Below are 14,576 nucleotides of genomic sequence, written 5' to 3' on the forward strand. Positions count from 1 at the left end.
GTAAATTCCCATTTCCTTAAGCCTCACAATGAACTCAAAGAATTATAAACTGTCAAATTTAACTCAAACCATTTTTCCTAAACTGCTTTATTTATGTTTATACACTTTTTAAAAATATATAATTTGACAGATGAAATCCACCAGGGAGCAAATCTATTCATTTAAACACTATGGAATCCCCTCTGTAAACACTATACAATTCTATCAACTATCTAAGTACAGAAAACTTGTATCAGGCGGTTTTGAATGTCTATTATGAATGGCCCATTTCGTTGCCTGAAAATGGGATTCCATTGCACAGCCATGCAAAAATTAGCTCATTTCCAATACATTACTATAGCTTTCCATCCACGGTAAACTCACCTTTCTTAAGCAGATGGCAGATATCCACAGTTAGATATTTTAAAGCTCCTAAGTTGTTTATGTATGTTGATAGTATATATTTTAAGATCAATTATTGGATCACAAATACTTGCAGTTTCCATACCTATTGTATAGATATCTTTGGCAGGGTACGCAGGAAAGAAATAAAACTCACTAAAAATAAGACCAAGGAAAATTATATGGGAAAGTCACACGAGGGGCCTGGTGTAACTTTCATTGAGAACCAAAAACTGCCATTCAAATTACAGTAGAACCTCAGAGTTACGAACACCTTGGAAATGGAAGTTGTCCATAACTCTGAAATGTTCGTAACTCTGAACAAAATGTTATGGTTGTTCTTTCAAAAAGCTTACAACTGAACATTGACTTAACGGAGCTTTGAAACTTTACTATGCAGAAGAAAAATGCTGCTTTCCCTTTATTTTTTTAGTAGTTTATATTTAATGCAGTACTGTACTGTATTTGCTGTCTTCCCCCTCCCGTCCCCCCGCCCATCTCTGCTGCTGCCTGATTGTGTACTTCCAGTTCCAACTGAGGTGTGTGGTTGACTGGTCAGTTCGTAACTCTGGTGTTCATAACTCTGAGGTCCTACTGTAAAGGGAGCTCTTGGTACACAAAGACCACAGAACCAAAATGTAATTAAATGTAATAGATTAAATCAGATTCACTGAAGTCAATGGCAAAGCTTCCATTGACTTCAATGGGGGTTAAAGTTGACCCAATAGAATTCTGAAACATGATGTGTTATGAAATGTGATATTCAAGGGAATATTTAACATGAGTCTGATGTTCCCCAGCTTTGGTGACATGCACCTTGGAAATGCCTATAAGTAGAGATAGCTTCATAAGTCATTTTGAAAATTGCTCTACAAGTCCCTATGATTTTAAGGTGTCTAAGTTGGGACACCTCCTGAGAAGGGAGATTTTCTGTGAGTGGGTGCTCAGCACTTTCTGAAAATGGGAACCCTTTAGTCACTTTTGAAAATTCAGTCCCTTGTATATATGTTAAAAAACAAAATAATTATTTGTGTTCACATAAATTAAACGAATATCGAATTTTAAAAAGATATGTAAAAGCCTATTTTAAAGATACACACTCCTTATCTGGAAACATTCTTAGATATTGAAGCAACAAGCCACTTACCCTCTATTTCACTATGATTATATGTTGCAAAGGTTTCCAGATAAACAAATGAGAGACAAAGTATTTTAAGAGTGGAAAGTAACTAGAATGACAAGTGAATATGCTTACAAAATATGCCTAATATGCTCATTAGCAAATTAGGCCTTGGGGTATCTGTGTGATTAACCAAGCTAACTTCTGTAGAATTTTACAGTTGCCATAATTAATTTTCTGATGAGGTAAAGGTCTGAAGTGACTCTGCAGAATTTTACAAAGTATATAAATGTGCAGTTTTCAATTCTAAATTTTCATTAGTCAGTGCAAATCATCTGACTTACAAGTGACTTCTAAATCCCCTGGTCACTGAGCTGTTATCTGAAGTACAGAGATCCAAGACATTAGCAAATATGTCAACCCAGAGTCAGACAGCTCTCATTCACAGATTCAATGGGATTCCCTTTACAACTAGGTCATCACCAGATCTTCTAAAATCCTTGGATGCCTTTGATGCTAGAGAAGATGACATCCTTTTGGTTTCCTATCCAAAGTCTGGTAAAGTTCTGTTTTAAGCATTTATTGCGGGGAATCTTAATTGTTTGCTGAATGTTCTGCGTGTAAACTCACTGAAAAACCTGGTGTGTATGTGAGAGAGCGAGACAGAAAGTGGATGATGTTTAAGTTCAGATTTGAAATATGGAGCTGTATTGAGATGTAAAATGTGATTTGTAAAAAAATCAACTATATTTGTGTAGTGTCTTTTGATTTTGTAATTTTAAATAGTCTGAGCCTGCCTACGGGTTCTCTTTATTACTAGAAATCAATAGGTAATTTGCTTGAAATGAAATCCATACTGTAAAGATTTGGCTAAAGACTTACTACACTGTTATCATTAACTAGTCAGAACTGTATTAAGTAATTTTATGGTGCTTGTCTGTATATTCATTTTTCCCCCCCAAAAATTAAGTCAGTGTTATTTTTGAAAATATGTAAACCAACGTGTTAGTTTCCCAGCTAGGTGGTGGGTATATAAGTTTTATGCTCAAGCTTTATTAGGAAAATTGAGCCATAGTTTTATAGGAACTAAAATGTAGCACTATCTGAATAATATGCACATTTTCTAAAAAGGTTTGTTTTAGTATCAGTGTTACTCGGCACTTTTCCTAGTGGAATTATTTCATACATCAGCTACAGTTCTAATTCTATAAGCATTTACACATGTGGACTCAACAGAACTGCTCATAGGTATAAAATTTCTCACATGCCTAAGTGTTGCAGGATCAGAGCTTTAGTTTGCAAACAAGTGAGCTACTTCCAAACTCAAACTTTTCCTGTATCAGTATATTTTTCTAGTAATAAATCCTTTTCTCCTCTCTCCCCTTTTTTTTCCCCCTTAAAAATAATTGTCTGAAGGCACTCACTGGCTTGCACAAATTATAATGCAGATTTACACTCCCAAAGTCACCCTAACATCACCTATTGAGTTTGGAGACATCTCCAGAGTGGAAGAACTGAACAATCTTTCATCCAAGAGAATCATCCCAACGCACTTGGACTACAACATGTTACCGTCAAATTTTAAGGTCAAACAATGCAAGGTAAAATAAGTTGTATTACAACTCTCTCAAATTAAGTATATATTTTATCTTGTCTGGATGTAGCCATTTTTAAACACATGGTGCTTACAGTATCAAGTTAAAGTGGCGAATTCCGCTGTCAGCCACACCAGTGTAAATCTGGAATAACTCTCTGGCTTCAGTGGGTTAATTTAACCAGAGTAGCATTCCGGTGTTGGCCCTATGTTATTTAAAACTTCATAGTGTAAAATATTTATTGAATCTGATTTGTTTACAATATTCATTATAATCTAGTCTGACCGCCTGCATGACACAGGTGTTAAAATTTTATCCAGTAATTCTTAAATCACTATTTGTTGGTTGAGCTAGAACATATTAGCATATATATAAGTTTCACTGATGCAGATAACCTATGATAGAATCATACAGATTCATAATGGCAAAGGCACTGGATATGAATGATGGAAGTGACTTCCCAGCAATTAATTAAAAGCCAATAACTCATCTCTACTTGCTCCATCAGAATTAGATTTATTCCAAAAAAGCATGTCAGTAAACAGGTACTATTTTAGCATTGTCATCTTTTAAAATATAAAAAGATAACATAGGGCCAACATCTTGCCATCAGACCTGCAACACGGATCTAGTTCAAGATGTAAATTAAACAATGAAAGGTCTGAAGCATGCCTCCCCGACTTGCATTACAACCTGCCTGACATCAGTTGTCCTGTAAAACAGTCTTCAGACTACAATATTTCAGACATTTGTGAGACTAGATTTGAAATGGCCACAGTTATCAAAGTGCCAAATTTCCTTATATACTACAATGGAAATGCACTTAGATGTCTTTGAGCATCAGCTACAAATAACTTGATTTAAAAGACAAAACATACAGGAGCCTGAGCATCCTCAAATAACATTAGTAGCAAACAGTTTAACTACATGTAATTAAAAGTTTCTTAATCTTTAAGTATACTTAGACCTACATTCTGCCTTTAAACCATGTGCTCAACTCCCAGTGACATCAATGGATGCTGCATATCCAGATGGGGGCAATATATGCCCCTTAACCTGAACTTAAATTTCTGGGTTTGCAGATGAGACTTTATCATAGAAGGACATCTACTTTGTGGGACAAGGTGGGTGAGGTAATATATTTTATTGCACAAACTTCTGTTGGTGAGAGAGACAAGTTTTTGAGCCTGAAGATGAGCTCTGTGTGGCTCGAAAGCTTGTCTCTCACCAACAGAAGTTAGTCCAATAAAAGATATTACCTCACCCACCTTGTGTCTAATATCCTGGGACCCACACGGCCATGACTACACTGCATACATCTAATTGGTGGCTCAGTTTTAGACATGGAAAGGCACAAATATATACCAAGAGTGAAATGCCTTACAATGTATACCATTTTTGTTCAGTGCAATGATCAATGGAGCTAGAATTACATAATTAAGTGTAAGGGATACATGCACGTGAAAGAAAGCCATGCAACGACTACCCTACTATCACAATCACACTTCTTTTAATGAGTCACTTTAAAATTAATCTAACAGTGTTTCATCACTCATTGCTCATGCTTATCTGCTAATATGTTTCATTAACCTATGCCTCCAATTATCTTCTTGAAGCTAGTGTATTGCAAAACACTGGAGTTTTATTTCTACTCAAGTTTCATAGTTTTTCCTTGCTTTCAGAAATATGAAGTTGACTGTAATGTTTATGATTCCTCAGGAATGTTCTTTAGGATGAACTGCTTGGTAGGACTGTGGAATTTCAGACATGTATAGATTGTTTGCAAAAGAATGTTATAGGCAATGATATCAATTATACAAACCAAAGGCACATACTTAAGTAAGAGCTAAAACTAATGTTTCAGCCACAAATCCAAGTCTTGATAGATCTCTCACACACGCACCCACAGTTTTTGCTTTTCCCCATAGCAATATTGGAGGCTACTGGAAAAATTCAGCTCTGCATCCAAGTTTTGATTTCAAATACGCAAACTTCATGGCTATTCAGATGCAGGCTTTTGGTTCAGGCCCAGTTCTAGTTGGAACCATTCTCATGGAACAGATCATATGCAGCTTACATGAGAATGACAAGTAGTAAATGTTTTACTCAGGGGATTTATTGAGATCATATATTAACTCATGAACTAATATGAAAGCCATCTCTTGCATATATTCCAGTCCACACACGTATAGGAAACCCATATGCAATTGTGAGCCAACCACTAATACTGTTTTAGCGGAGGCACATATACTTCCAGCTTCTGTCACTGGTTCATTACTGCCTGTTAATCCATCAATTAGTGATTTTTCCCCACAAATACCCTCCTCTACCTTAATGCTGTTTTAACTATAAAGGATATTTGACTGTTGGCTGGAAGATGATCAGTAAAAGAACCCTAACCCATAACCACATGGGGGCTGACGTTAGCTAAAAGGCATGTAAAAAAACCTCACACCTACGCAAGTGGATCCTTTAAAAGAAGAAAGTTATCCTTAGTAATCATAGTGTCTTCTTTTACAGGCCTTCTACATCATCAGAAATCCAAAAGATACTGCAGTTTCCATGTATCACTACTACAGAGATAACCCAAATCTCCCCACCATAGATTCATGGACTGTTTTCCTCGAGCTGTTCTTAAGGGGAGATGGTAAGGATGAGTGTTATCTTTTCTCTCTCTCTCTCTAGCCTGCAAACTTATAACACATGGCAAGAAGTGAGAAATGTAAATAAGTGTGAAAATTCCTTATTTACAGGGCATTTTCCCCCCTTTTTACAAATCATCCATGTAACTTTACATCAGCGGTACATTTTGTACAAACGAGATCAAAGAAAACAATTCATTTACTTAACCACAGTAGTTACTATCCCTTCAGTGTGGTATTTACAGTATTTCCTGTAGTTGGAATAGGAAACACCACATGTTCCCCCTTAAATTTAATTACTGCCAGAGATATGTGTTCCTCTTTAATGGCACTATTCTTTAATGGCCTTATTGCAACATCAGAAACATCATGTACTTCTGGACAACAGTAAATGATTTAGTCAGTGAAGCTTTGTTTAGGCACCAGTCTTGGATAGTGGGTTGATTGCTGCGCTTTTATGATTCCCACTGACTTCAGTGGGTCTGCTCACAGGCCCAGCAAGCTGCCACTATGCAGAAGCAGGGCCTTAGATTATTTTCAGGATGAATTCTGCCATCAAAGTTCAACAAGTACAAACAGCACGATCCTCCATGTCAGCCCTCCGTACAGACAAGTTAACAGTCCATAGGCCAGAAACTCTATCAGAACTGGCATTAGCATTTTTCCCCCCATGCCAGAAAAACATTTTGCCATCAACCCTTTCCCAAACAAGTTACTGATCCTTGTTCCATCCACAAAAACAAGCAAACAAAATATAACTGACCTGCTGATTCTTATCCCCACTCTACATTAAAGCAAATTAACACTATCCCAGCTTTTACAAAAACATAGGGAGCTACATGTCCCCCCCTAAACAGGGATGTCCCTGTTGATTTGACAGAAAAATATTTTATCCCAGTTTTTGCAACCCCCAGAAGACCAGCCACTTTAACTAGCCACAGCTGAGCTTGGATATCCTGCTTCCCCTTTAGGTTTAGGATTAAAAAAAAAATCTGGAGAGACAGTTAATCTAGTGTTTTTTCACCAAATGGCAAAGAAAGGGTCTATCAAACAACAGTTTACCTGAAGATATTGATGTCCCCTTGACTTGAAATCAGCTTATAAGGTAATTTGCAACAGGATCCTCCATTTTAAACATGAGAAAGGAGAAAAAGTGCTTATAAGCTCTCTTTTTAAAGTGGTGGGTATTCTTCTGAGCATGCTCAGCAGAGTTTTCCCTAGTTTCTGAGAGCACACCAGAAAGGAATCGAGTGTTTAAACTGACATATTGGAGAGCATATAAAGCACATTTCCCTTTATTGAGCTGGATGAAGCAAGGTGAATGTAATTTTGAGCCCTATAACTATCAAGCCTGTTTATTCATTACAAATTATTTTATCTTTGTTTTTCATTTATCAGTGTATTTTTAATTATTTTGCATTCATGACCTGTATTTTTTCCCTGGGGCCCTTTATAAATGTGGATGCTTCTTTTTGGAATGTTTGTGCCAGAGATGGGTTCAAACAGCAAAATTCAAATCCTGATTTCAACCCACACTGCCAGCCCACACCGGTAGATAGTTTTGCATGGCTGGATCCAAACAAAGGTTTTATTTGTAAGCCTTGACCTATTGAAGTCTCCAGCACCCCCGAGACTCTACTCTGCCCTGTGACAGGGCGAGTTATCTTGAGCTGCCAGTTCCAAACCCCAAGGACATGGATGAGTCCTTTATGAGTAGCCGTTTTGATTCTGATGTGGAAGTTAAGATTGTGCTGGTGGTGGTGTTCCCGTTATCCATCCCCATTTTCAATGTTTTATTACTCATTTATACCAGTTTGTTTCTGCTGGACACATGCTACACAAGAATCAATACAGCAACAAACAGCTGTAGGAAGTTCAAAAGAAACACAAAATGCTACTCCATTTGGGGCCTGATCCAAAGCTCACTGAAGTCAGTAGTTTTCCATTGACATCAGCAGGCTTTCCTGTGTTCCCTACCCAGCAAAAGCAGGGTAGGGAACATGCGTAAGTGATTTGCAGGGTCTGGGGCCTTATCACTATCTGTTTTGAGCACCTAATGCTGACGGAAGAAAAAGGATCATTTAAAAAAAATCAATGTAGCCCATCACTTGTCGATAGCGTGGACTATTGTCTTGTAGTACTTCGTGTGTGTTCCTGGAGCGGGGATAAAAACAACATTAGTTCAATCACAAATCGTTTTTTCTACAGATACATGCTAAGGGATCTTCTGGCACCTGTGCAGAGTCCCACTGACTTCAGGACAAGGGTGAAGGCAAAGGGAGTCCTTTCCCTGTCCTGCTGCAAATACACAGTGGTCAGCCACAGTTTTGTTGCTTGTGCCCCCTAGGCTGGGTCCTGCACCACTGAAGCTAATTTGGCCACTTATTAATGGAAGCAAAATTGTACCCGCTGATCACAAGCCCCAAGGGAGTAACAGTTCACAGATCTTTAAGGTCAGAAGGGAACAATATGTTCATTAATCTAACCTCCTGCTTTACACAGGCCATAGAACTTCACTCAGCACCACCACCAGCATTCGACACACCAAAGGGAGTGGGGATTGCAGTATTGCCAACCCCAAGGGCGCAAACATCATGAGTCTGGCCCCTCAAAAATCAAGAGATTGGTTTAAAAATCAGAAGATTTTTTAAAAAATAATAAATGTTGGGTTCTTCTTTTTTGCCATCTGGTTTCTGAACCCTTTAGGATGATCTCACTCAACATTTTCAATCTTCTCTTTACAAACAGAAAGGCCAGAAACTTTTTTTTTTAAGTGAAAACTGAGGTTCTCCTGCAATCTCTTGATTTCAAAAAGTGGTGGTGCAATTTAAGAAAAACAGCAAATATCATGAGACTCATTATAAAATATGACTTTATAATGGCAGTGGCTAAGTACCAGTTTGGGGGCTAATATCCACTCTACCTCAGTTTCCCCTGATAGTTTAAATTGATAAGGTATTCTTCACTTCCTCTCCTAAAATTTTTAAAACATTGCTGTGCACTTATTAACAGCTACTGTGTTTCACTCCAGAGGTGGCTGCATTTTGTGGTGAAGTGATTACTGTCTTCCCAAATGATGGCACTAATACTGCAAACGCTTATTCACATGCTTTTGTAAGTGTATAATGCCATAGATTTCAGTGGGACAACTCACATTTCCTTGCGTTTGGATTCAATGTTGAGCTTCAAATGCATTTCTCAAAAGAACACCAGAATTCCATAACCAGAAGCACATGCAAAAAAAGAAGTTGAACAACTTTATACATTCGGTTTGATCCAGTAAACAGAAGAAATTGAACCAGTCAGGCGTATATAGCCCACTCTCACTGCACGGCAGGAAGAGAACATTTCTTTTAGTGTATGTTATATATTTAGAATTATTTGTCAATGAAGTTTATATAAATCCCATTTTGTTTTCCTCACAGTTGTCTGTGGATCCTGGTTTGATCATTTCTTAAGCTGGGAAGAGCATAAAAATGACCGAAACATCTTATTTTTATTCTATGAAGACATGAAGAAGGTAAACATATTTCCCATCTCATGCAGCAAAACAAAACAAAACAAAGCTGTTGTAAAATTGCATCACTGGAATTTAAAGAGCAAATTTAAATGAAAGAGGTACAAGGCAGAACAAGTTCATAACACAGACATACTTAGTATTTGTATTGCACTTTTCATCTTGAAAAGGTTACACAAATATTAGCCTCTTAATTTTCATAACATATAAGGTAGGCAGTAAATCCTAATTTCACATATGGAGAAACTGAGGTACAGAGTGATTAACTTGCACAAAGCCACAGCACGAATCAGTGTTAGAACCAGGACTAACATTCAGAAGTCCCTACCTGTTATTCCTGTGCACAGACAGCTAGATCACACTGCCAAGCTGTGAAAAACTTCTCTTGTACCAGAATCTTTTGTCTGTTTCTAGTAATACAGAGCAGAATTTTCAAAAGAGCTGAAGGGATTTAGGAGCGTATGTCCCATTTAGAGCCTATGGAACTTGAACTCCTAACAAGGCTGGTAAAAATTTTTCCACTGTAACTATTTTTTACACCAGAAAATTGGGTTTTTGACAAAAAAAAAAAATGTTGTGGGAAATGTCTGCTCTCCTCAAGAATTTCCAGCTTTGAATTAAAAAATAACCCCCCGCCCAAGACAACAAACTTTGGTTGTCAGGTTTTGGATATTTTGATGAAAAGTCCCAATTTTCCACTGAAAATTTCTATAAAAATGTATTTTTTCATCTTAGGCAATATTTTTCTGGGGGGGAGGAGAAATAGAAACCCAGTCCATTCTAGCTCCTAAGCCACTTAAGGTCTTCTGAAAATTTCACCTACAGACCCCAGGTCAGCTAGCTACTTAAGGAGGGGGTAGCTCAGTGGTTTGAGCATTGGCCTACTAAACCCAGGGTTGTGAGTTTAATCCTTGAGGGGGCCATTTAGGGATCTGGGACAAAAATTGGGGATTGGTCCTGCTTTGAGCAGGGGGTTAGACTAGATGACTTCCTGAGGTCCCTTCCAACCCTGAGATTCTATGATATGCCTAACTTTCCGCTCATTAATATTCCTCTTGAAGGCAACGAGAACTACTCCTGCTGAAAGTTAGAGAAATACTTGACTGCCTTGCTGAACTGATACCAAAATTGGCTATGCAATTTTTTTCAATACATTTAAATAAGAATGTACACACATTGAGCCTGATTATCTTCTCACTTGTATCATTTGCATACGTGTAACTCCAGTGACTTCAATAGAATTACTCCTGATTTACATGGGTGCAAGCGAGAGATGAATCAGGCCTACCATATAGATACCACGTGTACACACCAGTGTGACAGTTTTGCTTGAACAGTGTCTTTTGGAAAGAAAAAACTTTGTTGTTTATTTGATTTAGAAATAAAATCTGATATTCTGCTTAGAAAACAAATACTTTACTCTTCAAATATCTCAGGATCTTCCTAAGGTTGTGAAGAAAATGAGTGTATTTCTGGGAGTAAACATCAGTGACAGTGAAATCAAAGAGATTTGTGAGAAGTCGTCATTCACTGAGATGAAAAGCAACGTAGAAAAAGAAAACAGTGACACAAATCACACCGTTTGTGCACTCACATCCAATAGGAAGCTGATATTCCGAAAAGGTACGTTGGTTGGAACTGGCCCAACAAAATTCATATATGGCCTGATCCAAATCTCATTGAGGACAGTAGGGGTATTTCCAATGACTTTTTAAGCTTTGGATCATGCCCACAGAGTGACGAAGGAATTCTTCTTGAATCCATTGCTAGTGTGCTTTCTTTCCAGTTTCTTTGATTGGGAATGACTGGTCACACTAGATACAGGGAAGCGTCTAAATTACAAGTCTAATATAGTTTTACATGAGTATTTAGAACTGAAAGGAAAGATTCATGCGGCTTAACTGTCTCTTTCTTTATCTATATTTCTCTACCTCTGTCCTTCACAAACACTAATGTGTACCCTCATTACTGCATGGCAAGGTCACTCAGTTTATCAGGAACCACACCAACACATTCCTTTTGAGAGTGGTTGCATTAGTGTTTATCTTATATATTACCTGTTGTCTTATTGAAGTGGATATGCTAAAGGAATATGCTGACAATAAAAATGGATGATTGGGAATCTATTGATAGTGTAAAGAGATGAATTACCTTAATCCTCATACAATTCTAAATCTAGGGTGAAATTTTCAAAAGCACTTAAGTGACTTAAGTAACATTTGAGCACTCCTGAAAATGTTATCCCTAGTTGTTTTAAACAAAAGTACAGCTGGGTGAGAAACTTTTCTTGTCCTGTAAAAATTTTTGAGATTTTGGAATTTCCCCCCCATCCTCAATCCAGACAAAAATTCAAAATCTCAAAGTCTTTTGCAAACTGGAAATCTGGGTGGGGAGGGGGGACAAAACAATTTTGACGACTTTGTTTTTATTTTTTGTACTATAATTTACTTAGCTTACAAAACAAAGTCATTTTGAACTAGAAATGAATGAAATAAAAAAAATTCATTACAAATTTCCTGACTAGCTTAACTTAAAAGTTCCAGATACTATACCTCCCCTGAATCTGTTGGCCAATTTTTGTGAGTTTATAGTTGTGTTTTCTTGCTTTTACAACTATTTTTCTCCTCCCTGTTTTTGTGTGAAAGACACATGCAAACAAAGAGGGCAAAGAATACAATCCTGCAATGAGCTCCGTGTTCATTACCTCAGTCTGTCTACATGGAGCTCATTGCAGGATTGAGGCCTAATAGAACTGGTCAAAAAATGGGTGCATGGGTGGGAAGATAGAGAAAATTGTGAACGCTTTGCAGATGGGTAGGGTGACCAGATAGCAACTGTGGAAAAACGGGACAGGGGGAGGCAGGTAATAGGCGCCTATATAAGAAAAAGTCCCCAAAAACGGGACTGTCCCTCTAAAAACGGGACATCTGGTCACCCTACAGATGGGTGCATGGGTGGGGACTTGGTCAAAATCTCAATTTTTTGTAAACTTCCAACCAGCTGAGAAGCTGAGGTGCCTCAAGGGGGCTGCACTGCCAGGTCTTTCCACAGAGCAGGAGTCAGTGGTGGCTCAACTGAGACTAGTTTACTGCCCAGGTGGGTGGGGGTGGTTTCACTCAGCATAAGGCTCTGGAGGAGTATGAGCAGGCTAGATGACCAGGAGCTCTGATTCCCACCAAGAGCACAGAACTGTTTTGCTATTGTCTAGTCAGAAGTCGGTGTCTTTCAGCTGGTGATGTATGTATGTGTGGCTTCTATGGGGCAAAAAGTAGTTAAGTGTGTTACATTGCCAGTAATATGTTCTTCCAGTTCCTCCACTCAGCACTGCCAACCCTGAACATTCAAAAATCATGAGTCAGGCCCCTGAAGAATCAAAAGAGTGGCTTAAAATTAATGAGATTTAAAAAAAACAAAACAAAAAAACCAGTACATTTTGGATTCTTTATAATAGTCTTCTGTGGTGTTCTGAGGCTTTAAGAGATGCCTGAATCACATTTTCAAGCTTTGCTCTGCAATCTTGAAGGCTAGAAATGTAGGGTTGTTTGTTTTAAATGAAAGCTGAGATCCTCCCATATTGCATGCCTCCAGAAACTGGCATTTAGAAAAACATAGATATTATGGGACTACAGACTACTGATCCAACTTCTCTTCTACTCCTATTCAGACAGTCTTTTGAGATTATTATTTACTATTTCCACTGCACTATAGGTATGCATGGAAATGTGGAAGATGGCCCAGAGAAAAAAAGAGTTTTGTAGTCATGTGACTTTAAACTGGAAATTAGGTAGCTAGAGCAAGATAAAGTAGTCTGAAGATATAATGGTTATTATGATATGGCAGCTGATAAGCCAGCCTCTTTCCACCAGGAACCTCACCTGAACCCTAAGTGTACTCATTTACATGACCTTTATGCTAAGACAAGGGAGCAAAATAATAATAATAAAACAATGTGGGCAAACTTTTGCACTAACAAAGCCAGACTGTTTAAGAGCACACCGTAAATCATTCTCCATCCAATGGCAAAGCAGCCTCAGCTGTTCATTTCCCATTCTCACTCTTCCAGGTGCTGTTGGTGACTGGAAAAACCACTTCACTCCAAAAGAAAACAAAATGTTTGAGGAAATGTTTAATAAGAAGATGAAATTGAGCGAACTGGCCAAACATATCATATATGAATGCTGACATCAAATGAAGAGTGCTAGCCCGCTGACAACTGAGCGGAAAAACCTGCAGATGTGTTAATATAGTGTTAAAACAATGTTTGTACTTTTGAAGTTACTTTACTGAAAAACAGATTCTGTGTAGTAATTCCTAATAAAATATTAGGAGAAAATCTGATTATAACATTATGGGCGACCGTAAGAATTGTACATAACTAAGTTTGGGAACAGTACTGATTGAACACCAAAAAGTGCTCAGAAATGTTTCTGTAAAAATTTACTTTAGACATCAACTGACATGTTTCTAATTTTTTTTTTACTGTGTGAGAAAAAAGAAGGGGAATACTAAATTGTAGTTTTAGGAGTCAAAAATAAAGTCTTTGTTAATTGTTAGAAATGGTCCCAAACCCCTTGGAATTTTGAAGATAGGGTCTGGAGATAGAAACATCCTAATACAATTTAAACAAAACAAAAACCTGCAGCTGAATTAGCAGTGTAAAGAGACGTGTAGTTTAAAAGTGCTAGGTTTCAGATTCAAATTTCCGTGTCCAAACCTGCCCTTACAATTTTGGTTCTAGATCATATTCAGAACTGGAAGTGGCTGATTTTCTAGTTCTGGTTTAAATGCAGTTAAGATTTCAACCCAAGATGGCAGAAACTCACAAGACGTGATCTTGTGAGACTTCCGTCATTTATGAATGAGATCACCAAAGAACAGCTTGCAGAATTTTGATGTATTGAAACTGAACCCTAGCACTGACTTGGCGTAAAAGCGAAAACTTAGCAAAACCTTAATGGATTCTTGATCTGAATAGTGCCTATTTAGCCCCTCCTGTTTGTAAATTGCACCACTTTAGATTTGTGTATTGTAGAAAGTTTCAAAAACATAGTTCTTAAAAAATAATTTATTCTGAATTAAATACTGACCAATGTCAAAGATTGTATCATAAATGCAAGTCAAATGTATGCCAATTTGTACATTTACGTGATCTGTTCTGGAAACTTTAAAATGTTTTCTGTTACCTTACTTATGAAAAATGTTTTGTTCCATTGTGTTAATTTATAAATCTTGTGCACTAGAACTCAGCAGTTCTATCTGTGTAAATAAACCATTTCACAGTGATAAAGTAAATGTGGAACATTTTATTCCCCCATGAGACT

General features: G+C 37.5%; 1 protein-coding gene across 1 annotated transcript; it reads left to right on the plus strand.

Annotated features, from left to right (window-relative positions):
• The first annotated feature begins 1,914 nt into the window (after nt 1–1,914).
• On the plus strand, nt 1,915–13,460 carry LOC135895703 (sulfotransferase 6B1-like). The gene is made up of 6 exons (XM_065423849.1): nt 1,915–2,059; nt 2,918–3,102; nt 5,617–5,743; nt 9,164–9,258; nt 10,692–10,878; nt 13,319–13,460. The coding sequence occupies exons 1-6, from the start codon at nt 1,915–1,917 to the stop codon at nt 13,435–13,437; spliced, it is 858 nt and encodes a 285-aa protein (XP_065279921.1). The 3' UTR covers nt 13,438–13,460.
• Nucleotides 13,461–14,576: the final 1,116 nt, after the last annotated feature.

The sequence above is a fragment of the Emys orbicularis genome, chromosome 1 (assembly GCF_028017835.1).
Source record: "Emys orbicularis isolate rEmyOrb1 chromosome 1, rEmyOrb1.hap1, whole genome shotgun sequence".
Lineage (NCBI taxonomy): Eukaryota > Metazoa > Chordata > Testudines > Emydidae > Emys > Emys orbicularis.

Bases quoted from the DNA above. Each gene is read 5' to 3' on its own strand.
- LOC135895703 (XM_065423849.1), top strand. From the start codon at position 1,915: ATGTCAACCCAGAGTCAGACAGCTCTCATTCACAGATTCAATGGGATT. The intron at 2,060-2,917 runs GTAAAGTTCTGT...AATTGTCTGAAG, and splicing joins GGTTTCCTATCCAAAGTCTG to GCACTCACTGGCTTGCACAA. The intron at 3,103-5,616 runs GTAAAATAAGTT...CTTCTTTTACAG, and splicing joins TTAAGGTCAAACAATGCAAG to GCCTTCTACATCATCAGAAA.